This window comes from Camarhynchus parvulus, chromosome 2 (assembly GCF_901933205.1).
Source record: "Camarhynchus parvulus chromosome 2, STF_HiC, whole genome shotgun sequence".
Lineage (NCBI taxonomy): Eukaryota > Metazoa > Chordata > Aves > Passeriformes > Thraupidae > Camarhynchus > Camarhynchus parvulus.
This window is the reverse complement of record NC_044572.1, coordinates 89,893,191-89,921,166: the sequence shown is the minus strand read 5'-3', so window position 1 is coordinate 89,921,166 and position 27,976 is coordinate 89,893,191. Positions and strand designations below refer to the sequence as shown.

The following is a 27,976-nucleotide window of genomic DNA, read 5'->3' as shown; positions in this document are numbered from 1 at the left end:
CTGTCCACTTGTTCTCTTGCAGCTACCTATCACCCCTACTCATGTCCCCTTTTGCCAGCTGGTATCTCAGCTCCCACATTCAGTCACCCTGCCCCTTTCCACTAAAATGTTCTCCAATGACTCTGCTTGGTTCACTCCCTGTCCTATTCTTCCCTGTGTCACACATGCCCTGATCATCACCTGCTGCTCATCCTCTGTCACAAACTACTACTGCCTTTGTCACCTTGGTCCTTTCTCCCTGGCTCCTGCAAGCCCTCCCATGCCTTTTTGCCCATTTCACTAATCTTGTTTTACCCATTTCCTGTGTTTGGCCTTCCCTCCTCAGGCTCTGCAGTTCTCTCGAGTCATGTCATATTCTCCTTTATTGGTTTACATTGCAGTCAGGTGGTTTCTCCACTTCTCCTTCCTCCTCCTGCTCGGATGCCAGCAGAGGGAGCGGTTTGCACAGTTCCCAGAGTGTTGCTGCTTCCAGCCCGGCGCCTGCCACCGCAGGTACACATCCAGCAGAGATGGCAGAGCATTAATACCCAGAGATGTGATATCTTGCAGTAAATTCAGTTAATCTCTTAGTGCTAGCTAAACAAAGGATAACTGTAAAAACATGATGTTTCATCTCTGAATTGTACTTCTCTTTTGCTTTCACCTTTTATCTTATTTCTTTATTCTTTCTTGGGGAAAGGGATAAAATTTAAGCTAACTCTTTTTGCTCAGAGAAATGCAAAAAAAAAAAAAAAACAACCCCCTCTCCTCTCTGTAATTTGCAATACAAGGAAAAATATATCTATAAATACCTTTGGCATGTTAGCGTGTAATCCTATATCTTAATCTACAAAATCAATGTTACTTATAAGAAAGTGACGTGACTGGGTTATCTGATTATTAATTTCTCTATAGATCTATAGAAGTATTCTAAACTTCTGCAAGAATTTGAACTGAGGGAGTAAACAGGGTGAGTGACATCTGTCAGTATTGAGATCCTTTGGCTTTTATGGTCCAAGATTCTCCCCCTGCCTTCCCCTGCATCTTGGCCTTAAGGACAAAAATATTATGAAACCTAAGACATAAACCAGACATGAGCTAATAAATAATACTAAATAATAGTTATAATACTTTAGGCAATAAACTTGCTATCAGCAACAAATCTATTTCCTTTTAAGATCTGAGGTGCATTGCTTTTTCTTTCCCCTTTCTCATGTGAAGTCCAATTCATATTAGAAGCTTTATTAGAAGCTTTCTCAACAATACAGATTTGTTTTACAGTCCTTGAGCTTTTATGGTTTTTTTTTTAAAGCAGAGTTCAGAACGATAGCAGATGCACTGCTTAACTGTCACATCTCTGGTTTCTTTCCAAACTTTGTTTTCCCTTTTTTCCTTTTTCCAAACGATCCTAACTGAATGTTTGGATTAATTTCATTAAAAAAGTACCTAAACAGTCAAGCCACCCAAGCTGTCACAGGGTTATGTACAAGAGGTCTCACAAGACCTTTGGTACTCAGCACTGATGAGACCGTATCTCAAGTACTCTGTTAACTCTAATCTGGGTTAGAAGCCAAAAATCAAGATAGACAGGCAAGTATGTGCCCCGCATCAAACATCAAACTTCAGTTCTGGAAGGTGGTCACTCAAAACTATGCAAAACCAGCCATTCTAGCTTGGCACACAGCGCCTCATAACACTTTTACAATGGCATTATGCAGAGCGGCTTATAATAATCAAAACTAGCAACTGCTGCACACAGGTTCAGTCAACATGGAGAAAGAAAACAGGATTTTCAGCTTCAGAAGTTAAAAACAAGACAGCAAGAATGACAGTGTTAAAGAGAACCCCTGCTGTCCTGGACTGTGGAGCCCAAGCAAGGAGGACATTTCTGTAGAAGGACAGGAAAAGATGTGGTCTAAAACCTCTTGGGTAGTTAGACAGGCACCATGAGGAAGAGACATGATGACAGACCCAGGTGGAACTAGGTGAGGTTTCCAATGTAATTAAGGACTTTTGAGGCATGGTCAGACAGAAGCTCAGAGGGGTTTTGGAGATGAGTGAACACTGGCCTATGAGCACTATAGCTGCACTGACGTGCTATTAACCCCTGCTAATGAGCTCTGTGGAAAGGCATAATAAAGGTATGCATGAGTTCCCTGGGCTGGGTAGACACATCCTCAGAATGAAGAAAATCTGACCTGAAGATACATCAAAATAAAAAGCATTTAGTGCAAGAATCAAAACTCAAACTAAGATCACCTTACTGTGGCAACACATTCTCTCAGCCCTACTGCAATGACTTTACCATACTTCCTTACATTACAGCCATAAATGTTAGTCAAAATAAAAATAAAACATTATTCTTACCTGATTTTGTCCCATGCCATGGCATGGGTAGAGTATGACCCTCTGTCCAGTTACTTGATGTTCATTTGTAGGGTTATAATCAAAGCAGAAGTTTTCCATTCCTCTATTCTTCAGCTAATCAAAACAAAAGAACATTTTAAAATATTAGTCTAAACTAAGGAACATATTCTGTAGTCACACTACACCCATCCTGCTGGGGTCTGAGATCCATCCCAAAGCTAGTGCAAAGCAACTGGAATAGATCAAAGGGATGCAATGGTAACATCTCTCAGACTAATATGAAATAAAACTGGATCATTTTGACTTTGAGCACTGAAGCAGCCACACATGATGGCTTCCCCTAGGAATGACACTGTGTTCCAATATATTTGCAAAGGAAGTGGGTAGAAACTATGAAAAAGTGTGTTGAAACCCAACAAGCCAGCAACTCATGCAGAACAAAAGAGTCTTCCATGCCTTTTTCCCCCAGGATCTACTTGTTCAATTTTCTTATGAAAAGATGACTACATACTTTTCTCAGTTTGTCAAATGGGAAATGTTAGGAGGATTTGTTCTCAAAAGGACTCCAGTACCCTCTTGAGGCAGAACAAGCAGACAGATTTTAGGATCAGAAATCTTGAAAGTGGGCAAAATATATTTTTGGAAAGAGATACTAGGTGTGATAATAAATGCTCTTTACTCATGTTGCTGATCTCTGACAGAAGAGGTGCATAACTTCTAGATAAAATTTTTAAATATTAAGTTAGCTAATTTTAAAAACTAGGCTAGTTAACAAGGATTTGCATTTAAGTACTCAGGAGGCAAAAGTTACTGAAAATAAGTTAAACAATCACATAACCACTCATTCCTGGTATCAGCCACATAACCAAATTTGAAAACACACAGAGCAGAATAGGTTCGGTAAACAAGAAGCTGAATGCCCCTGTTACTGAGTGTAATTATATCACAGACAAAAAGAATAGGCAGAGTAAATCTCCGAAGAGTTAGTTCAGCAAGGTGTAATTTCACTTTTCTTCCCTAGTCATGATAATCATATCCTGAGTTCTTAATGTGGAAAATGAGTGGACACATAGGGATTGCAAGCGGCTAGAACTAAACAAACAAGACAAACCCTGTGGGGCCTAAACCCACCACAGAGCAAACCACACAAGCTGGAAAATTAAATACTCGTGTTCTATATATGTTTGCTTTGCCAACTTCTACTTTTAGTGTTACCCAACATCTTTGCACTGCCTTGTGCTCACTCCCACATTAGACCACTGCAACCCTCCTTGAACAGTCAAAATAAAACATTTTGTTTACTTTCCTAATGGAAGCCAAGAATTACACTTAGAAAAACAGGAAAGAGAAATGTCTTACATAGACTATTTTTAACACTGCCATGGAACTACATAAACCAAACAATAAGCTTCTCATGTTTCTACATTATACATCAGGAAATATCAACCTAAAAGTCATAACTACTTAAAATGGTAATTTTATCTCTACAGTTGTTGTTGTCAGCAGCTGTCTTCAGGACCAGAGGGTCTCCCATTAGTAGGTTTAACAACATATGACTCTGCCTGACTGTCTACTGGCTCCAAGGACAGCAAAGCCCTTATCCATGGTGCCCTTCCAGGCAGCCCATTGACTTCACTAGTGCTCTTTGCCATGAGCCTCTGGCATATGCTCAAGTGTGAGCTCCCTTTTGGGAAATTTTACATAATCTGTTTGAAAATGCCCTGCACCACCAGAACTACAGTAACTCTCATATGCATGTTACTCAGTGCCCAAATACACACAGCAAAAAGATGTGCAAAAGCTTACTAAACTTAAGCTTCATTTCAGATGGTTTGAAAATGAGGCTGTGCTCCAGGATGTTACCATGTATGTTCTTTCCTTTTTTGCTTTCATGCATAAATGCTTGTGATACATGCTGACATTTTCCTACACGTGGTCCATGTTGTTCACCTGGTTCTTTTATTTTGTCAGACATTGGTAACTCTCAGAACTACAGTAACTCTCATATGCATGTTACTCAGTGCCCAAATACACACAGCAAAAAGATGTGCAAAAGCTTACTAAACTTAAGCTTCATTTCAGATGGTTTGAAAATGAGGCTGTGCTCCAGGATGTTACCATGTATGTTCTTTCCTTTTTTGCTTTCATGCATAAATGCTTGTGATACATGCTGACATTTTCCTACACGTGGTCCATGTTGTTCACCTGGTTCTTTTATTTTGTCAGACATTGGTAGGTATGCCCACACTTCATCAGGAAGTCCAATAGGTATTCAAGACCTAATTAGTGGGAATAGTATATTCTAACCTTTTAAATTACCTGATCTGAAATGACATAGAAAATTTTGAAAATCTGACTGCAGCACCATTTATTAAAAAAACCCAAAAAACAAAGGTACACACCTGCCCTCTGTTCCAAGGCAGAAAAAAAGTGTAAGAGAATTTGTGAAATATTTTTCTCTTGTTAAATGAAAATATACAGTTTAAGTATCTTTTATGTGCAAGAGTGCAAGAGCTCTATCAAAACAGTGATCATCCACTAATTTCTGAAGCTATGTTTATACCCACATCCACCATAAACAAGTCATGCAACAAGAACAAAATTTTCTCTGTAACTTACCTTCATTCTTTTTCAGAATGCTGCATTAGAGAAACAGAAGCAAGAAAAAATGTTGATCACCTTGCCATTAAAACACATTGTTCAGATCTAAAACAATGTACCCGTGCAGGACTATTGGCTGTGGGTTTTTACAGCATTTGCATCCTATTGAAACGTTGCTATTGAAACTAAAGGTGTCACTCTATGTGCAATTTAGTTACCACTGTTTGGAGGCTGAGATAGGTAATAAACACCAGCTACTGAGACATTCACCACAGACCTTAACCCTTACTGCTAGGAGATATTTAAATCTATTGTTTCTTAATATCTGGACACTTGCATATACCTACACAATATAGCTGGCATTCTATGAATAAGTCTTAGTTTGATAAAGTCCATTGAAAACAAGCTATCAACAACAGATTTTTGACATTAAAACTTCATTACATTAGTTGATAAGTATGGCCAATGGAGCCCTGCCAACCTTTCTCTACATTCACGAAATAGATCAGAATCCTCTTTATTCTGCCAGTGGCAGTGGAGCTGATCTATTAGTGATATGGACAGATGACACTGTGGGATGCAGTAAGATATGAATTTGCAGCAAGCCAGACAGCTTCACTAGTACTGATCAAACATCAGCTTTTACCTCAAAGGTAATCCAAGCAGTCACAGGAAATTATATTACTGAGTAAATGCTATTTTCATATCACCTGTTAAATTCTTAAGGGCAATGCTGAAAAGGGCATACAAGACTGATGACTAAAATCCTCTAAAGGAATGTGACACACTGCTGTTGGATTCATTGGCTCACTCTAGCAAGCCCAAATCTCCCTGGGAAGCTCAAAAACCTATAAGCATGTGGCTCAAGCAATGGTGTGCTCACTACCAAACACCTGAATTTCTTCCAAAAATTCCTTTTAAAAAGCCTCTGCCTAGTTTTCACAGGCTTTTCAGAGCCAACCAAGTGGTGCATATTTTCCTGTGATTGGCATAAGGTCTCCAGGTCTAGTCAGTCCTAATCTTGGCTACCAAGTCAACCTCAAGTGGCAGCTCTACAAATTGGATTATAATGCAGTTTTAGTGGTATACCTTAGAGAAGGGACCCTGATACCTCTGAGAACTTGAAGCACAAGTCATGCAATATCTTTGATTATGTAATTTAAACCACATAGCTCTGTTCTTCTGCAAACCTGTCCATACATATCATGTGTTCTTTAGATAATTTAAATAATTTTAAATTCTCTTTCACGGTGCAGCAAAACAAAATTCTTCATAGTTTTAAAGGCATAGTTTAAAATCTTCCTTCCAATTTTTTTAAGATTATACCTAGTCTAATTTAAAATAAAATTATGACTGAGCACTTGAAAATGAAGATGAGATGCTCTTGAAGGAAAATGGGGAAGGAAGCTGTCAAAAGAAAAATTCAAGTTTTTGATTTCCCAACTGACTCAGTCAGTGACAGATGCCTTTACTGATAGAAGGCAGAAAGAGAGACCAGATAGAAAGTCCCCAGCACAAGACATCTATCAGCTTAGTCGCTTTACATTCAGCTGAAAGAAATATCAGCTAGAAATTGAGAAGAACAAAGAAAAATTTATCATGTCGGAACATAGTATGGTCTCACCACCAAGTGATCAAACTTACAGAAAATTAAAGTAAAATCCTGATTTTTGTGTCACCACTGTTTTTTTTAAAAGCAATCTTGATGCCAAACTTAAAGCCAAACTCACTGACTGATCATAATCTTTATCCTTGGATATGCACCTCAATGCCAGCCATACTTAATACATACCTCAGAAGAGAGAAGAGCCCTGACCACTCCCTTGCTTTGCAGCTGTGCCTTTCCACAGTCACTGGTAACATGAAAAGACCACCGAGCTGCCCAGCTCCTCTATCCTCATCCAGCTGCACAATGCAGAGATGTCACCACACCAATGCTGAACACACCAGCTGGCTCAAAGCTCTTCCTACAGACTCCCACACCATCCCTTCCCAGGGTAGTTAGGATTTGTGAGCTGACCCAGTCTCTGCTGTCCAGGTGGGCAATCTGTGCAGAGCTGGGGCTCAAGTCTCGTTACAATTTCACACCTACCTACTCGTAGGTACTCTCCCATAAGTGCATGCTCAAGGATGGCCAAATCAGAGGCTGTGCCAGAAAAAAAAGACATCAGTGTGCTACACCAAAGCCTAAAAGGCATTATCAGCCTTTCCAGAAGTGCTGACATCTTATTATTTTAACCCACTGAGTGTCTACCATCTTTACTTCCTCCTGACCCCCAAAGAAATTATTCAAGGCAGAAGGTTCACGTCCAACAAAGTTCCAAAGCTGCATGAAGCCCAAGGAGAAGCAAGAAGATATTTATCTCTTTTATAGGTCTCAGGCAGTTCGCAGGAATGCAATCATATCTCAGGCAAAAAGGTTCATAATTCAGTATGTTTAAGTAAAGTTTGAGGCAGCTAGCATTTTAGATAACCAAGGGTAATATGGATATTTTTATCTACGTATCAAGAAAAAAAATGTAGCGTAAGAAGCTGCTTGCCAGTGCACAGCACTGAATGCTGCTCATTAATTCTTGACTCCATTTGAATAACACATGGCTGACTTATAGGTAATCTTAGAAATATTTTTAACTTCAGTTCAAAAGTAAAAAGATTTTTTTAAGGGAGGTGAAAATCTCCATATTCCCTTGTATTCTCCTTGAACAATTAAATAACCTCACACTAAGTTGAGCTGTTATCAAAGCTGACACTTTTAAATACAGTATTTTTGTGAAGCAGAAAAGCCCTACACAGCTAAGGCGGGAGTAAAGAACACCATCAGTGATTCATTGAAGCTAGCAGATGGGACTCAATATCCACAAATCAGCTGAATCAGTAGGTGTCGTTTCTGCACTCCCAATTTCTCAGAGTACAACCATATTTCCATCACATTTTAAATTCTTCCTCCCCCCCAAAAATGGTGTATTCTCATTATGCTCACAACTAGATGACAGCATTTATGAATTGTTTTTAGAGAAATATATAGAGCACACCTAAATTACACTCTAGATACCTCAAGCAGCTCTGAACAAGAGTTATTATTTCTAGGTACTGTCAAGTGCTTGCCAGAAGATGACAATTAAATCATAAAAGAAACTGCACAAATCCCTTCTCTTCACTATCACTGGCACCAGTCTAACCCGTTCTTTTGCAGGGAGAAGGATGGAGATGGAGGGAAGGATACAATTCCCGAAATGCTCCTGGAAGATAAGTCTTATAATACCTTACTGCTTCAACTGTCTCAGAACTTGCCAGTGGCAATCCAGCACAAAAGAGCAAAAACAGAACCAACGTTTATTTGTACCAGGGTTTGTTCAAGGTACTGGATAATGGTGGGTAGCACCTTTCATGTCAGTGATCACAGAGATATTACGTCTCCTGCAAGCTCCATGACAAATGGAAGGGGCTGGCAATTCTCCCAGAGGCTCCTAAGGGCTTTTCTGACAACTGCTGCCCTCCCTGGGGGAACTCCCACAGCTCCCCAGGGGAAACCACAACATTTCCACATTAGCATCTTTTTCATTCAACGAGTTACAAAGCTATTAGGGCAGACTGTGGGGAGACTTTGTTCCTGAATGCTTTGTATGTCCACAGAGATCAGATTTTTTTGCCTTTCCTGAAGGAGATTCAGCAGAGCCTGAGTAACTTGGGAAAGGGCAGATGGCAGGAAGACAAGGGCTGGATGTGATGATGCAGTGTGGGAATGCAGCTTAGCTGGATCTGCAGACAGACTGAGTTACCAGCAAAAGTACTTTTAAGTCAATGTGGCATTTGGTAATTAGGAAGGTATTTGATACATCTTTGCCTGGTGGAAAGGTGCAGTTTTGTGTTCCTAACGTGCAGCTAGTATCAGGTGATTTTTCAGAGGAAACAGCTACTTGCTGCATCATCTCTGCCTTCATCCCTTCCAGATGAGATTACAGTAATGTAATATACACAGAGCTATAGTTTATATTTTTTTGTAAGCTGCAAAAAGCATAAAGAGCTGTTGGCTCCTAAAAGAGAAGAGGATTCTGATTGAACCTATTGCCTGTGCCCTTGTTGGTCTAAAGTGACCTCCAGATTAAAAATTAACATGTTGGTTTAATATACAGAATCCCCTATGATCTGGAAGCACTTAGCACCAGCTCTCTTTCCCATCACCAGAGCATCATGGTTTTCATCAGATAAAATGTATGAACATATGTTTCAAAGCACACTCTTTTTCCTTTCAATTCAACAAGTAAAATAAAACACTTTATTGTTATCTTTTTGTTATGCAACATTTCGAGAAATAAAAATCTCATCTTTTCCTGCCTTTAACAGTCCCAAGATGTCACTTAGAAGGACATCAACAGCAACATTACCTGTTCTCCTACTCTGTCACAGACCTCCTTCATAAACAGCATTCCCTTAAATAAAGATTCTGATAAATACCACATTTTAAAGCCTTCCAGTTTTAACTGAATTCTACCAAAATCACAAACGGATTTAGGCACAAAAACACCTTCACACTGACTTAGTAGGAGAGCTCAGAGAACTGCAAGCAGGCTCCCTTCTCGGCAGCCACATACCATTCCAAAGAAGCCTGGCCTGTCCTCGGGTACGTGAAGTTCTGGATACACGTTCTCCAGAAACCATTTGAAGTCCTTACATTTCAGCTTCTCTCGTAGAAGTCTCCTTTCTGTCACATCTCCATATGGTTCCTGAAAGAAGAAAAAAAAAATAAAGAAAGGAAAGAAAGAAAAAAAATTAAAAAAAAAATCCAGAACAGATGCTCTCTTTTAAATTATCTGTATACATTATTAGGAACCGTATGCTACAGCGATGAGTAGGACTTCTAGCCAGGAAAAATCACCATGTTTGGGTGCTGGATTTGATTTCATTATCCTTACATTTGTTAAATGCTGACAAAAAATAATTGGAACTGTGCAAGTAGAACTTTAAAATATTCTAGAAGACAGTTTGTCTAAGAAAACTCCCTAAATCTGCAAGCGAGGAAGCCCTTGAATACAGATTGCTGGAGACTGAGAAGGCGTACTGGAAAATGAAACTTCCTTTAGATAGATAATTGAAAATCTCCAAAGCAGTGAATGAATCTTTAGGACTTTAAATTATAACACTATCCATTTGCAAATTACCTGTACAGTTCTACACTTAAGTTTTGAAATTTGTGAAATCTGCTAATGCATCCTTTGAACTTCACCATTTTGGGGGGTGGGGAGTAGGGACTCTTAAACCTCCAGAGAAAAGCTTTCATTGCAGACTTTTCCCTGTCTATGGATTGGAGCAGCGTCCATGTCTTTTTACGTCTGTCTTCAAAAACCTATCTTCATATTGGCTAGGGATTTCAGATAGCCAGGCATGAGAGAGTGTTTGCAACCCCCAGATTTTTACAGGTCACTTGACACAGTCTTTCATCAAACCACAAATGTATTTGCATTTCTCAGAGCTGTGGAAATACCACTGAAAACACAAAGCAGATGTAAAACAGAGATGCCTGTTTGAATAAACAAACAGTGTGAGATATTAGCTCTGAGGTCTGAACATTAATCTTGAAGTGAAACTTCATGAAACCAATTTTTGCAGCCATAACATCAATCATTTTCCTGTATGCTACAGAACTGAATATTTGGGTTTGATGAAGTAAAAAGGTCTGAGCTCAACTGCTGCAACAAGTGGTGCACAGAGCATTATGGAAACCAAAGTTCATTGGCAGCAGCTTTGATATGTGGAAAAATAACCCTCATGAGTTTCAGTTTATATCCACTGTGTTACAATAAGCCAAGACATGAAACTTTCAGTACTAACACACAAATATCCTTTAAAGTTAAAGCTCTGTCATTACAGACATAAGATGCCCAGCACTTTACAAGAAAAATTGTCAGCATTTATTGCTCTTTTTGTGTATGACAAGCTGAAATCAGGCTGGCGTTGCCTACGGGCGAATCCCATATTTCTCTCCAAGTCAGACTCCGATAATAAAACCAAAATGGCTTTTATGACATTAAAGTAAACCAATTATTACAAATGTGTGGACTATAATGATCTAATCACCCAATTTAATCCAAACAAACACAAGATGAAAGCTAATCAAATTCATCTTCTCCAGCATCCTCCAGCATATTTTTAAAAGCCTCATGTTTTCAAGGACAGTTTTCCCCTGCTGCATCTATTGGAGTTGGCCACGCAAATGAGTGGGGGGCTTCCTGTACCCCACACTGGTCCCTCAGGTCTGATCCACTGCAGCCAGAGGCTGATGCCCAGCAGCCCATTCCAGGCACAAAACCAAAAAGGCAGCGTTTGGAAAACTTTTCATGCAAAGAGATCATGCTGGGGAGATCAGGCACCTCCAGAAACAAGCAACAGCAGGCAATGATTGGGGTCTGAATTTCAGACCTTGTGACAGAGGTTCATTTAATTCATTTCTAGACACTGAGAGAACATTCCAGGGTTACTGTTTTCCAGCCTTCAGGCCCCTAACAACAAATACGTCCAAGTTACGAATTTGCACGCTGCTTTACTGTTTTGACATATTCAGTTTTCACAGTAATAATTTCCTGAAAAATTCTGCAACCAATGATCTTGTACTTTCATTTCAAGGAAAATAAAAACATCAACTTAACCTCCAAAACTGACAGAACTGATACTTGAAACATTCTATTAGGAACATTTTCATCAGAGTTGCCATGACTGATTTTAATTAATTTAATCATTTCAATATTGATTTTGGTTTCTATTTGTTGGTGTGTTGCTTTTTTTTTTTAACCAAACATGGTGCAGCAGTAAATCAAACAGAAAAATCTATTTTGGTTTACATCAGTCTGAAGTTTTACAATTATCACAAGACAGGTAATTTTCAAAATATTATTACCATGCTGTTTACCTGAAGGTCTACTGTCCACTGAAACTTGTTGATTTGCATTCATTAATTGTGTAATTCTTATTGATAGTCCTGGATCAGCCATTTCACAGAAGTACACATTTTAGGCTAAACAACTCCTCCTTGCTTTGATGACCCCACTTCATATTATTCTTTCATTTATTCACTTATTATTGACATAGATTGGGCCAGCTTGTACTCTTAGAGAATTTTAAATTTTTTCCAAAGAACTAAAAATTATACACTTATTCTATGTCTGAGAAAAACTTTCAGAAGGAATAAGAAATAAACATAGAAAGCACTTCATGTTAAATATTAGCTTAGTCAATAGTTAGTAGGTTGAAAACAAATTCTGAAATTCCAGGAACAATGGAGTTGAACTCACCAGGCGAGCGTGTGGGTTTCGGTGGTAATAAAGTTGTTTATATTCATCCATCCACACTTCAGCTGCACGCACACTGTTTGCCAGAGCTTTGGCCCGTGAGTATGGGGCTTGTTTGGGGAAAACATGACCTACATGGGAGCAAGGATGGATCTCAAGACTTCCTCCACACTGCCATATCTGAGCAAAGAATTGACAGTGTGTATCATTAATTTTGTCTTTTGCAAGCTCAAGGATATAGTAACAATAAACCTGTGTAAGAACAACACCGTCTCAAGAACACCACACCATACTACAAGTAACACATACAATAATTTTGTGTCTCATTTGATGACTAAACTGGATAAAATTACATCCTTGTTGCTCTTAGTAATTTGCTCTGAGTTCACAAGGAGATAATCACTCTCTGTTTTTATCTGGAGTGCAATATTCCTTTCTTAGTTTTATTTTCTCATGATAAGATGTGATCTACCATACAAGTTATGCAGGCATTGTTAAAAAAAAAATTAAAAGACAAAAGAAGCATGTTACTTTTCCAAATTAACCACATAAATAGCTATCTCAGAAAGAAACCAGTAACTGATAACTAATTCTTACCAGAAATCTATAGATCTATATACCATCTATATATTCTACTAGAAAGCTGACTTGACAAAGGTAAGCTTCCCATTTGTACATTCACCAATCTAGAAGGGAGGCATAGGTGCCTGGTGATAAAATCTCACTAACCTTTTCCATTGGAAAGCTGGGAAAAGTACCCCAGACCCAAGACATGAAAAGAAAAAGCAAAGTACTTCTATAACTTATTATGGTCCAACCAACAACAATGAAACAACCTCCCCTATCTAAACCAATATTCCTGCTTGATGCCAAGGAAGTACTTGCACCCAAATGTGGAATTGGCATGTCCCTGCAAACCATCACTCTGCCCTTGTGCTCAGGCTCCTGCTTCTCTGGCTCCGCAGGCTGAGAAATGTACAGCCCATGAGATAAAGTCCAGAAACAACCATCAAGTGGATCCATTAGCCTCAGCACTATGTACACATTTTTGTAATTACATTCTTCTCCTTTAAAAACCAAGGACTTTTGGCAGTTCATCTACACAGCCACTTTCCCATCACCCATTCTGATCTCAAGTTTGATTACTTGAAAGGAAAGCAGAGATATGCATTTCCTATTCAATATTGTGTGTGACCACACCATGGCAGATGCCCTGTTTCTGAAGGGTGCCTGAAACAAGGTTTCTGAAATTTTGCCAGATGGGAGGAAGGCCGGATATGTTGCTGTATTTGAACTAACTTGAGGCTGTCACCAATGGCTCTGATGGACTTTCCATAAAAGATTTAGAATTCTCCTCATGTATTCAACCATGCGTAAGTGGCAGCTCATCATTCCTTTGTAAATGGAAGACAAAGGAAATTAGCTGGGATAGGCTTAAGGGGTAGAGGTTTGCTCCCTGACAACCTTCTTGTATAAGACATACATTTTTAATTACATGCTATACAAATAAATACAGCAGGAGTGAAAGATATGAGGTAACAAATAAAAGCTCTGCTGCTAACAGTGCCAAAGATCAGTGGTGGGACTTTTCCTACCTCTCTCTGGGAGTTTTAGGGATCTATAAAGATAAAGGCTTTCAGCTCACACAAGATAGAACTTGGTTTTAGACTGCTAACTTTCAGGGGATTTTTTTAAAGTTACTTAGAATTTCTCTAAAATTTCTAAATTTGGAAATCAATGAGTGATATCTCCATTGATTTGGTTCTGAATAACAACATTGGACATTCTGCATGGCACAATGCTGTATTTAACTGAAGTGTAAGCACTCTAATACATATATTTACTTTTAAAACAGAGAGTTTCTTTAAAGATATAGGTAATTCATTAATCAGTTATAGGGACTACTGGATAATTATTACTTCCTGGATTTAAAATTTTAATTTCTTGTTTTCCACATGAAGTTTCTCTCCTCTTTTTTGCTGCTTTTCAGGGAAGCAGTATATTTGTCATTTGAACAAAGATGAGTAAAGGAATTATACAATAAATCTAGAATTCTGTACTAATCTTTTAAACAAATTGCATATTTTCTTAGGTAAGTTACTTTACTGCCATTTTGAAAGCTGCTATGAAACCAACTATCCACTTTCACTTTACAACCTCCTTTTTTGAGATTTATTTCAAAACAAAATTTTTCATAATTATTATTTCTACGTTCAAAATTATTTTTTAAAGCTTCAATTTACCATTCAAGATTTGTCAGCAAATATTAAGAGCCATAAGTTTATTAGTTTAAAATTTTCCAATGTTATATTCCACATAAGAATTATTAATTCACCTTTATTTATCTACTTTAAAAAAAGTTATTAGGAACAGATGATAAAGACTACTGAAATAAAAATGTAGTTAAGAAGGAAGCACACGCTTCAGCTCTTCCATGATAAAATCTGATTTCAAAGGAATGAAACAAACTGACCATACCTCTGCTAAATTGATGACAAAAAGAGAATTCCATAACAGCTGAATTTTTAATAATTAAAGCTCTGTAAAAAATAACTGTAGGTTGCTAAGCAATGCTCATTAAATTCTAAGTATTTCATAAAAACAGTACAAAAATTATCTTGTCATCCTATTACAAAAGAAAATTGAATATACTTCAGCTAAACAATTCCTCAAAAGGTTTATTCACTTTCATTTTAATGGAAAAATTATGACCTCTATATAAAACCAGGTACAAATGAACAGCCATAAAATAAAGCGAGGAATTTAATAGAGAAACTAAAGTTGATTACTAAATGCTAAGTAAGTGGTTCTGCAGAAGATTCTCTATAAAACTAGTTCAACCTTCTCTAACAGAAAAGCACATAAGGTTTCATGCATATTTTGCAAGCTCACGTACATGTAGATCTGTTTCTTTACCAGGTCTGGGTAACTCACAGCTCTCACTATAAAAGCACACATTTTTCCTCCACTTCAATAAGAAAACAAGGTGACATTCCTTTTTTCACTTTCACTTTCATCTTGATGCATGCAGACTATCGGCATATTTTCTTTTGTTTTCAGAGGCAGATGGTGGCATTATGAAAACCTACAGAAAATGTTCAAAATCTCACCTTGGGATCACTGTCCCTGTCAGGGTCTCTGGACAATTGACCTTGTGCTGGGTCAATGAATACTAAAGAATAAAAGCTCTACCAGCTCATTCTAACATTTTAAGACTATCTGGAAGAAATAAAAAACATAGAAAGGATGCTACATCCTAAAAAAGGGCAAAATGTGGAAAACCCTATGTTTCTGCTGCTCTCTCTCTGCTGCAATGTTGTCTTGACAACTTGTGGCTAAGCCCCCAGTGTGGTGCTCATGCACAATCTGCTGGAAGCTGGGTGGGTGGAGCGGTGCCCGGACACACAGACTCACCCCGGCTGCTCTCAACACAAGACAGAGTTCCAGATCCAGACAAAAAGAAACAATACAAAAATACTGGAAGAGAGAAGACCCCAGGTCTTCTGAGTTGTATCACCCAGGCTCATAGGCAGTAACATTTCTGAGAAGAAAGGCCTTTTTGCATATGGTAGGCTGAAGGACAGACCACAGACATATTAAGCCTTGGTCCAGAAACAAACTTACATTGCAGCACCACTTGCAGGACCAAGAACAGAGAGGGAACAGAAGCTGCAACCAGGCTCCCTTTGCTCTGAGTACAAGAGGGAGAAGATGAAAAAGCATGTTTTGAATCCCTCAGAAAGAGGAGTTTCAATGCCCATTATGCCCATGAAGTGAAATCTTATCCAGCCAAATAGCATTAAGCAATCCAAAATCAAGGTACATTGACTCAATTCTGCATTCAGCACGTAGCTTCCATCTCTCTTAGTCATCGTGCTTTTAGTGAAAGCTTTGTCCTTGTTGCACCTCTCAAAACCACAGAGAATTTCTTCAGCTCAGAATAATCGAAGTGCAAGAAAGAGGAGGCTTGAGGACAAGTCTTTTCATGCCATTGGGAGAGAGTGGTGTTTTCAGAGACGAGAGCAACAATAAATTAATTTACAGCGGTTTTGAGTAGTTCTGCTCCTAATTTTCAGGTCTGACAGGTTTAGAAAACACAAGGACAACAACACTAACAATGATTTATCCCTTCCGACCTCTTGGAACACTGTAGGCAGCCAAAAGAACACAGTTAAACAGCATTGTAGCACTCTGCTCTGCTCCACAAAAATCCCCTCCACACAGAGCACAAGTACAAGGGCTCCAAATCAAACAGAGCAAAGCATGTTGCGTACAAATACCCAGATGCTACTGGCAATCTGCACTAGGAAAATTGGCCAGGCATATTTGTTGGCCATTGCAGAGCCTGTCCTGTTAAATCATTTGTCTCCCAGGAGTCGCCTGAACCACCTACACCTACGTGCTGGCACAAACACTTGCAGAGTGTTTGTGTGCTCTCTCCTGGGGACTCTGCTGCTCCCTTTGTGATTCTCCTGTGTGCTAGGCCACCTCTGAGGCTTCCTCTCTCCCATGAGGAGACCTCTGTCCTGCATGCTGAAGGAGTAAAGGCACTGCTCTTACATGCTGCTGCACCCCACAGAGCCCTGGCTCAGGGGAACCAGTGACGTACAAAATGAGACTGGCTGCCAGACCTTCATAGAGGTCAATGGCAATGGAAGGGTGGGCCTAAAGCAGCAGCTGGTACTGGGGCACTCTGAGCCAAAAGGAAGGGTCATGCTGCATGCAAGCCTTGGTCTCCCCAAAAGCAAGACAAAAGAGCAGAAAGCCAAGAACTGCATGCCAAATGTGCCATATAAGAGGTTTTCTTCAAGGAGTTGAAGTTCTGGGTACACCGAGACCAGAGACTCCTGCTTCAGAGGGGCACAGGGCTGATGGAGGTGGGTCAACTGCTTCTCCCTTCAGGTGGAGGCCTGCTGAACTAGACCAAGACTACTGAGTAGGCTGCTTTTGGGTTTATGTGCCAGAAACTGTTCCTTAGGTGAAAAAGGAGGTGGTCATGAACTCAGATTGAAAAGCATTTCCAGTTGAGAAGTCTCCCTCCAGAGGGAAACCATATCAACTCTAAGCCTGTGCTTGTTATTCCTAAAAATATTTGTTCCTTATTTTTATACTCTCTTATCTACGATTTCTGCACTACAGGCAGCAGGAAATCGTAACAGCAGCCAGGAGGACTCCATGCTTCTCTGGTTAACACACAGACATCCAGAGAGACAGTCTGCTGATGTCTCCTTTCTCAAGAAAGTGGGTTTGTAACATTAAAATGCTATTTAACCTTGAAATCTGTTGTCACCTGGTAAAAAATCCAAAAATCCTCCTGTACCATGAGTCAATGACTCAGAGAAATGCAAACATGACCATCAAAAATAAGAGATGATGGGCAGAACAGACAAGGGTAATTCAGGATAATAAGCTGTGAACTCCATAAAAGCCAAAAGAGGCATCCCTCTTACATCACCACTGGATGGCTTCAATGAGCTAGGTATGATTTGGCATAAACCATAGGTAGCCAATGCTCAGTGGGAATCAGCACTGGTAACAGCTGAGCAGAGGAGAACTCTGCTTTGCTGATCAGCTGGACTGTCCTGTGTCTCCTCTCTTTTCCAGCTGTAAATCCTTTCCATTACAGCTATCTGACTCACACCTGAGCACTTGGTCATGCCTCCTGTGGGCACAACTCTACATTTACTGGAGATCTTCCACTTTGTATAACCTTTGTACAAACTTTTTCTGAGGTGAAACAGAACAAAGGCTTAAAATTAGTACAGGGGCTGCCTTCTCCTGCCCCACTGGGAACTGCTTGCTCCATCAACCAGAGCAAGAACTCTGAGTCACATCAAAGCACTACAAATCTTCTTCTCCATGACCTCCTTCAAGCTGCAGGATGTAAATTTCACCCACTTGTATCACAGCCCTTTTTACATTTTATACTAGAGCTCAAAATAAAGACATGTATTTAAAAATTGCTTTAAAATAGCTATTTGGAAGAAAGGTACAGTGATCCTGAAGTGCAAGAACAAGATACTTCCAAAACACTCCCTTCTTAGCACTTGCTTACATTACAGCTACCTCATTAAGTAAAAGGGCATGAAGAAAGAAACAGGAACTTGTTGTATTCTGAGGAAAAGAAACTTTCAATTAAGCCACCTACCCTAAATGAGAATTCAAGGTTTTCTCCTCCCCAGACTTCCATTCCTGTGTCATAGGAACCAAGATAATCAAAGTACTTCTTGCTCACAGAAAATAATCCACCTGCCATGGTTGGAGACCTATGAAAGAGAATAGTAGCTCTGAACTGAATAAAAAAAAATTAAAGCAATGTAACAGATAAAATACAATATATTTTTATTTTCTCAGTCTTTTCTGGATACAAAGTAACAGTTAGAAATTTATCAATTATTATGAGGCCATTTGAATTTAATTTTGTATTAAAAAACCTTACCTGAAACAACACTGGAATGTAAAAATATTGTGTTAAAATAAATTTTTCCAATTGCAGTGTCTGTATGTAAATGAAGAGCCTCTTCACATAACAGAACATTACTTCTTTGGGGCAGAACTGTATTAGTTGGCTCTGAAATTTTAAGTGCTGTATCCTTATCTATTTTACTTAAGCAATAATTAAATAAATACTTGTGCTTTAGTAATTAAAACCAACCTTCTTGATCCCACTAATATAAATTGAAAAAAACTCTCACATTTTAATTTTTAAGTAAATATAGCCCCTAAGGAGATTTGTTTTCTTTCTAAGAAAGAAACCATCTGTGTGTTCTTAAATTTTTTACTAAGTTTTGAGGAAAAAGAAACAGGAGTCATGGCTGGGTCCTCATTGAAGATCACATGGCCCACAGTGCCAGGACACTTAAGGGATGTACACTTCCATTATGGTAGAGTCTGCACATACACATGAATTTGTATTTGTTCAGTGTTGTTCCCTATTGTTTACAGTCTTAGGATGACTTTCTTTGAAGTGTCAAGTATATAATGGTGATTAGAACTAAGTTCATTTGGCATTATGTGAATTTTACTAAATTGCTGTTGAGGTAAATATCAACAAAAGCGAGATGAATGATCAATTACTCCTAATCTGTCAAAACTAATTTTACCAGTTTTCTTTTTGAAGCAACACCGTCTCACACTGTCATATGTTGTTTCAAAGAATGGAATGAGATGAGACAAGACAGAAGGAAAAATAAACTCCATAACCAGTCAAGTCCTTCTGTCTCCCTCCAGATATCTCCAAACCAAGCTGTTGGTGACACCACTCCCAGCACTGCTGCTTTCTCCAGACACTTGTCGAGCTCACAGTCCTCAGGCTACCCTGAAACTTTATCCCTCATCATTTTCCTCTTGGCATGTCAGAGACAATTCTTCTTATCAAGAAGAAAAAAAGCATCATATTTGACCTAAATGTTTTAAAACATTTATTCTATTTGGATGTTTCTTTTTGAAGGAAGGCATGGATTAATATATGCTGAGAAAGACTCAATTACTACCTCACTTTTCCCATTTAAAAAAAAGTTCATTCTGTTAAGGATAAATACATTAATATTTGTGAAATACTGGGTATTAATACCATGATAAGCAACTTACAAAAAACTAAGAAAAATTAATAATTCAATTTTTTGTGGTCTATACAATAACAGATAAAAGTACTAACAAAATGATAGTATTAAAAATGCTGAACAGGTTCATTTGCTTCAATAAACTGCATAAATACATGAACTTCCATAGCAGATGGGGCTAGGTTGAACATGGCAGATCCTCAGCTATCAGGATCTTGTCTACCATTCCCATTTTCCAGATGCCTAGTTTGTTCTATTCTCTTACCTCTACTAAATATACAATGTTGAGTCACAAATAATACCAATTGATGGCATCTTGTCTTAAAATAAAACAAAACTAAAACCCAGAATGAAGACATCAGCCTGAGCTCTGCGAGGTAGTCCTTCACAGAAACCGTGGTGTATAGAGCTGTATCGTTTCACCCCAGTAAAGAGCTGGCAAAATGGCTCAGCTTTGAAAATAGCACAGTGAACTACACAGCACAGAAAAGAAATCTTCAAAACTGCTTTTACCTTCTTACCGGTTGGTGATTTTTTTTCCCCTTTTCATCATTGCCCATGATACATTTCCTATACAACACACAGCTCTTTGCTTTGCACAGAGGACATCCTCCAGTATTAGTTAATCGGTTACACTCTTTCCATGTGCTGGTAAGCATCTGTAAGAGTTTGTCTAGAGGAGTCAAGAGCCTACTTTGCAATAGGCTTTCCATATGGAAGATGAAACAGGATTTTCAGCTTTTAGAGCACTATTTTTTTCAGGAATATGGTAAACAGGAGCTATTTTGGAAAAAAAATGGGGAACTAAACAAAATACATACTTTTTAGTAATAAGTTCATTTCCCAAATATCTTTCAGCACCTGGCATTTTCAGGCGAAATCAAAAACACATTCACAGTTTCTAGGATGCATAAAAATTAACCTGATCACATCAGTCTTGGACTTCCTCCGTTTTTGTTCTCTTTCAGGGGTACTGTGCCAAGTGAAGACCAGGCGCCAATCAAATCCACCAATCTGTGGCTCACCAGCATTTCCCAAGTACTCAAATGTGTTCCAGTCAATAACATCAATAACAGGGCAGACAACAGCTGTTTCTTCTTCAGCAATCCTGGTAAGGTTTTAAAACAAAAGGGTGAGTTCCATTAGAAACATCTCTAAAAATAAAATTTAAAAAAAACTAGAACTGACAAGAACAAAGAATGCTTACAACACCAAACATGAAGCTTTGCTCCTTCTCAATTCATGCTGCAATAACAAGGAAATGATGATACAATAAATACAAGAATAACCCCCATTTTCCTACATCAGCAGGATGTATCAGGATGGACTCCACTGGCAAGCATCAACCTTCCTGGATGGTGGAAGCAAGATATGCCAGATGGCTTGAAATAACACATTCAGCATCTGGCTTGGCTGCCATAGCCAGCACCACTTTATCAAGAGAAAAAAAGTTAATTTTCTTTTGTACAGGTAGCTGTTTAAGAGACCAGTTTGATTGCATACTTCCACAGTGATGAATAATAAACCAGCCAGACTCTTGGCCCTTGAAGTCATGGCTGTTCTTGTAACTGTGATCATCTGCAAATGTTGCAGTGAGTACTGTAACAGTACCTCAAAAAGAAGCCCTGAGCTTAGAAAAAACCAAACCTGCAACATGGGAATTAGACATCCTACAATGAAACATAACTGAAGGAGGCCTCAAGAAACCCTGGCAACATAGGAGATGGAAAGGAGAAAAAGATAGCACTGCAGAATGACATTCCTAATACCAAGGGTGATCTAAAGATAGTCAAGATCTTTATCATACTAAGAATACATCAGAGCTGATGACATTTCTTGCAGGTCTACTTCTACAAGGAGATAAACCCCTTCCTCCTTTTCTCAATATCATGCAGGGTTTTCAGGATTCCTTTCCAAAAGGATTCATCCTTACAGAAGGCAGTGGGATTATTAGCCTTCTCCTCACCTTCTAGAATGGCCTCCCTCAGTACTAGGAGCACCATCAAGCACACAAGCTCAAGCCAAGGTCTTCCTCCTAAATCACTGTTTAGCATCTTCCCTCTTCTAGTTAGACACCCCCTGATATTTCAGTGAAATGCAGTAACTTGTTTCACTTAGAGATGCAGATATGCACTTTAGCCTTGCATCTTGTATTTACATATTTCAGAGGTGAAGGAAAACTGAACACATTATATTGTCAAACAAGTAAGAGATGCAGTGCATCTGTCATCCAAAGGGAGCTCATTCCTAATGGGATTGTTAGGCTAAAAATCTGTAGACTGACCAATGGCTCATACTGTGAAATTAGAGTATCTTGTGATGGTTAAATGCAGCAGAGAACAGCAGCAATTCCAAAGTTGTATTGTCTGAGCTGAGAAAGACTGCCCAAAGTGTGAAATGGCCTCTTGTGGCTGGAGGGAATATGTGAAACAGCTGTTTTCTTCTTTATGATCTCCCGTTGAGACCTTGTTTGGTAGAGCACATGAAAGAGCTTTTAAAAACATTGTTATCTCCTGTCTCGCTTGCATAAAACTTTGTACAAATCCTCGTTGTACAAGGCAATGAAAATGATATCCACACGTAGAGGAAAAGGGAAAAAAACCAGTAAAAAGTAAAAATATTTTCCTCCTCCTGTAACAAGTAGGAAAATAAGTAACAAGTAGGTAGCTGGCATACGATTTCAATTATGAAAGGAATGAATTAAGTGAAAAGCCATCACCTTTTCTGTAAGTTAAGAATTAACTAAATGGTACAATGCACAGGCAGCTTACAAATACAACTATGTTTGCACTGCAAAATGATAACACTGTGGTATTGCTGCCGTACATTTGAGTCAGATACACCGCAGAAAAAAACCCTTAGAGATGCATGTCCGCATCTGCAGCAAGAACGGCAGGGATTCCAAGAGAGGGCTAACTTTTAACAGGTGGTGACGATTGCATTTAAAAAAATCCCAATCCTTCCTCAAGATTGCCATCTAGTGGTGCGCTAAAGAAGTGAAGAAATCACAGACTTTTCCCCCCATCATACAGTTTTTCAGGCGACAGTTGTTAAACCTATGCCCGTGATTTGAGGTTTATCCCTTTTCCTTTCTTCACGCTATCATAGCTACCCGCCAGCTATGTGGAATACACTCGGTGTGAAATTTCGAAACAAAGTAAGTGTGACAATTTTAAGAAAACAAAAACCTGAAACTGTATTCTAGATACAATTTCAAAGGGACATGGGGAATTTGGGAACACAAGTCCCACTAGGAATCAGGAAGACTCGCACACATTAAGATACTTTGTGGTTTTGGGAGTCTCTCTCCAGTTCGTATTCAGGCTGTTTTATCTGGTCCTTTTCTGTTACTCTACAGTACCTGGTGGGAATCTTAACAGGATCCAAATCAAAACACTGGCCTTGAGGAAAGATTTTTTTTTCTTTTAATTATGTTTTAAAGAAAGCTGGTTTTCTACATACGGTATTTTGGAGGTCTGATTCAGGTCCTGTATCTATCAGTATCTGCTAATGGCATCCAAGGGGGTAAAGCCATGAGCTGTTAGCAAAAGGGGCAAAACCAACAGAGCCTTGTAATGTGATGCAGAGCAGCAGGTGCTGTGGTGAGGTGCTGGTGGCTGAACCCATAGCAGGAAAAGTCGACGTATGGCTGCTGGCTACACATGGGTGAGGCTTCAAGAATATAGTAAATATTCTCAGCTGAAACAGAAGGCTATTGTTCTGGTTTCTAGGGGTTTTTTGTTAAGAGTTTTGGGAAGGTTCCTTGGTTTTTTTGTTTGTTTGTTTGCTTTTAATTAACCAAAGTTTTCTGAACAGCCTGACAGATCTGCAGAATTAAGAGACCACACAGGCATTAAGTACAGCGTCCCAGGACAGATGGTTTCCAAGTAAGAGTCAGTGTTGACATAACATTTACTCCTCCCTATCCTACACCATGATGCTTTATGTCAGAACCAGTCTGGAAAGGTGGATTTGCTCAGGACTAAGAAGATGGAGTTTATTGACTTGTATTATGCAGACACTGCCCTGCAGGGTACACATCTTTCCAGACCTTCTGCTCACCCAGGCTAACAAAAATAGCCTCCTTTACCAGCGTTCCAAAAGCTGGAGGTGAGGACTCATCTTCTTGGAAACCAAAACTTTCCATTGCCTGAAGAGGCAGCTTGGTCCTCAGGAAAAAAAAAAAAAACACAAACAAAAAAACCCCAAATTAAAAAAAACAAACAAAAAAAATCAAAACCCACCATGCCATGATCTTTCAAACTTCCATTTGCATTTGCTCCCCCACAGCCAGGAGACAAACACAAACACTCACGGTGCCTGCAGTAACCTTTGGTGAGCCATGAGTCATTTTTCCACTGCAGAAGTGGCCAAACTCTCTCGCCCCTTCTCCTCCAGCGGAGGAGAAAACCAGCCCAGAGCATAAGCTCACCTTGCCAGCAGTGGCTCCAGCCAGCCCTCATGGCATTCACAGTGGCAGTCCAGGAACGTTAGGATGTCTCCTTTGGCCACAGACGCTCCCAGCAGCCGGGCTCGGACCAGCCCCTCCCTCTTATTTGCGCGGATAAGACGTACCTTGCGTAGGCCTGCCACGTAGTTTTCCAAAGTCTCCTTTAAATGTTCTGTAACAAGCCAAAAAAGGAGGGAATAATATACTCTGAAATTATTTATGTCTTTCTATAGGAAGCTCTCTCCTCACTAACATAATTCTTATAGTAGGGCTCTAAAGATTGTGGTACTTTGAACTCAGATTCGGCTATACATGTTTAGAAAGGACATGAAAAAAGCACAAAACCTGGATTTGGACACAAATGACAGTTACTTTTAAGAAATTGAACACTTCACATGTACCTCTGTAATACATCCCCAGATTGATAAGAACTTCTCAAATGTTACTTAAGACTTTCTGTATAAAAGTTTTATTCTTAACACAATTCATGTGGTGGAAAATGCCAGCATTGCCTTTATGTCCTGTTGTTCAAACAAGACCAAAAAACTAGGTCACTGTCATTATATGAGACACCAGGGGAGCATTGGAGCAATCAAAACTTGCTCAGTTCTGGGAACCCAAAGTGCTCTGATCAGACTGTAGTCTATCTCTACACACAAGCACTCATGTTACTGCACAGCAAATGTGCTTCCCCATTCCAAACTAAATTTGGTACATAAGCCAAATTTTTCACCGGCACACTACAAGAAAAACTGTTTTTCAGTGAGAACCCTTTGTTGTACAGTTTTCTGTTATGTGACCTGAACAGCATAACTCTTTCTCCTATGAACTGGCTGACCAAAAAGCCCATCAACAATCAATACTATTTAGACTAATTCTTCCTACCTTTGTCACTGTAATCATCTACAAGGATAATTTCTTCCAAAAGTATATCCGGAGATGTCTCAAGAACACTGTGAACAGTTCGCAGAAGCGTTGACCAAGCCTCATTATAAAAAGCTATCACAACAGAGGTTTTTGGCAGGTTATAATAATCATATTTCTTCTCTCTGCATCTGTAAAGGGGGAATAACATTTAGTAGAAGTGCAAAAGCATTTATTAATTTCCAGGAAACAATTCTCAAATCCATTTGCAAGCTAGTTACTAACTACAAGCAAGAACACAGAATGGATCTTAAAAGAAATGCATGTGTGTGGGAAATTGTATAAGAAGACATTAGGAAGTTGCTCTTACAGAGGTTCGATTTCCACAGAAGCATTATGAATAAAATTCTGCAAACTATCAAAATGTCTAAAAAGAAAAATAATAGGAGGTGTTCTGGGCTGGTGTAGCTGCAGTAGCTGTCTTCGCACAAATTCAAATAGAAAAACAACTAATGGACAAAATGTGCCTCAGATTAAAGGAAAAAAAAAAGAAATGTAAAACCTAAGTGGAGTAAAAACAGTAACATAAACTAGTGATAACTGTTGCTTTGGAAAATAGAACAAGTGCTAGACAGTAAAAATACGACTGTGAAGGAACAGCAACATATAAAGAGGAAAAAAACCCCAAACCAAACAACCAGCAACAAAAATGAAATGTATGCACACTGAAGCAGAATTTGGAGAGACCACAAACTGGCAAAATCTAATAGTGAAATCCACGGAAACGTAAAACACACATAGAAATTCATGCTTTTGGCTCTATGGAGAGCCAGAAAGTTTGCAAACCTTTGGATTAAGCTCCAGAATGTATTTCCTATAAATATATATATATGAACTTCCCTAAATGAACATAAGGATGCCAAGAAAGTTATAGCTGAGCCAAATGTATAAATTCTTAAAAGAATCCCCTGGTTCAGAAGAATTTTAAAATAACGATGGCATCTTCTACAATTTCTCCTCTTTGCTTAGAGCATTCCATATTGGCAGCTTTTATTGCCAGCAGTCAACAAGGCTTGTAAGGGGCAGAAGGACAGACTTCAACTTCTGTAGACTGCTAAATCACAACAGATACCAAGGCACGTAGGACATTCCTCCTACCAAAGCAGAACATCAGCAAGTTCTCCAGAACATATGCTATGGGGAGCTGAAAAGGGAAATTAAAACTGCTCAGTAGAAAATGGAGATAGGAAAATACCTTAGGTCAATTTAGGGGCACAAAAATTCCCCTAAACATTAAGGAAATTATATTAGATGTAAACTGCTTACCTATAGCACATTGAGAATATTTTAACAAACTATTTAAGTCTGCTGTGTCTGCAATTAAAAAAGGCTTATAGGTTTCTTTGGAGATCAGGCAGTATCTAGAAAGATCTGTTGTACAGAAAGAAAAAAAATCTGAATCTGATTATGCCTAAAATTTAAAGTCTTACAAAGGAAACAAAAAGTCTGTACAGTAGTTCTGCAATAAATATGTGAAAATGAGGAAGCAACAGGACAAATGACACTCAGGCTAAGGAGGGACCCAAAGTCTGCTTCTCAAACATGACAGGAAAGCCCTGTGACAATACTTATGCATACAGACATAGGTAGTACACATAAACACACACACTGATGTAGTGATGTACAAGAATGCCTGTCCTTCCAGGCTGTAACTTGTCCTGAGGGGCTTTCACAGAGGAACTGTCTCACATCAACACCTGGTGACAGAATTGATTTATTTAGCCAGACATTCATGTATTGACACATAAAAAGGAGTGATGAGTGACATTTTAATTAACTTCTTTAATTGTAATGCAGAAAAACCCACTGTATGAATCCAATTTTAGAAATACATATTTAATTTAAAAACATTTCTGCTGAAAAACATTTCTGCTCAGTACTGCCAGGAAAAAAAAATCCATATACACCAGTCACTTGTACCAGGTAATTTTGAGTTCATTTCTTGATAGAAATAGGATGTCTACATACTGATTTTAGAAAGCTGAAGGAAAATATAAATAAATTTTTTAAAACACCAGGAAAGCATTCTTTGAAAAATATGTCATGGAAAAAAAATGCTGTATTCCATTTAAAGAAAGGAAAGCCAAAAGGTCTAAAGAAGCTTATAAGTCTAATTATAGCTTAAAGACTTCAATGGATTTGCCTGAAATTACATGCTGGAGATGGAAAACATAATTTGGCACAGAGCAAGGCAATCCCCACACTGTTTGTGATTCACTGGGCATTGCTGCCTCCTTCCTTGAGCGCACCCCACACAGCAGGAAAAGGTCAGCCTAATACAAAACATACCAGAACACACGTTTCTTAGGTTTCCAAAGTCAAGAAAGAGGTCAGCACTAAAAAATGGGTTTAATTTACCAGCTCCGTGGTGAAAGGCAGTACAGGAGTGAAGAGAAGTGACCCACCATGGTAGCAGGGCAGGCTGCTGGCCAGCACAGCCACCCTGACCTGAGTAGTACCCTGGATGCCCTTACAAAAAAAAACCTCACAAAAACAAAACCAAAAAACCAAACAAAACCCAAAACAAACAAACAAACAAGCAACCCCAAAACCACAAAAACCCCAAACAAACAAACAAACAAAAAAAAAAACAAAAACAAAAAACCCCATATTATTCTGTGCAGATTTGCATGTTTATCTCAGATATTATTTCCAAGACATATTTCTTGCTAAATTGCAAGAAGATCTCAACTGTTAATAGTCTCAGATAGTGTTGCTAAAGTGAAGCACACTTTTCCTTATCTTTCTGTAATGAAAGAGTTCCACTAAACCTTAAAAATTAATCCCATTTGGGAGATTACAAACCCAAA

General features: G+C 38.8%; 1 protein-coding gene across 1 annotated transcript in view; it reads right to left on the bottom strand.

Annotated features, from left to right (window-relative positions):
* GALNT12 (polypeptide N-acetylgalactosaminyltransferase 12) overlaps positions 1-27,976 on the bottom strand; it is a 47,909-nt gene that overhangs the window by 8,370 nt on the left and 11,563 nt on the right. Inside the window, exons 2-8 of the mRNA XM_030971371.1 lie at positions 25,128-25,297; positions 24,225-24,414; positions 20,715-20,900; positions 18,379-18,496; positions 12,234-12,410; positions 9,540-9,671; positions 2,347-2,460 (exon numbers count right to left, since the gene is read on the bottom strand). Coding sequence (XP_030827231.1) covers positions 2,347-2,460; positions 9,540-9,671; positions 12,234-12,410; positions 18,379-18,496; positions 20,715-20,900; positions 24,225-24,414; positions 25,128-25,297 — 1,087 coding nt within the window. The remainder of the gene's footprint in view (positions 1-2,346; positions 2,461-9,539; positions 9,672-12,233; positions 12,411-18,378; positions 18,497-20,714; positions 20,901-24,224; positions 24,415-25,127; positions 25,298-27,976) is intronic.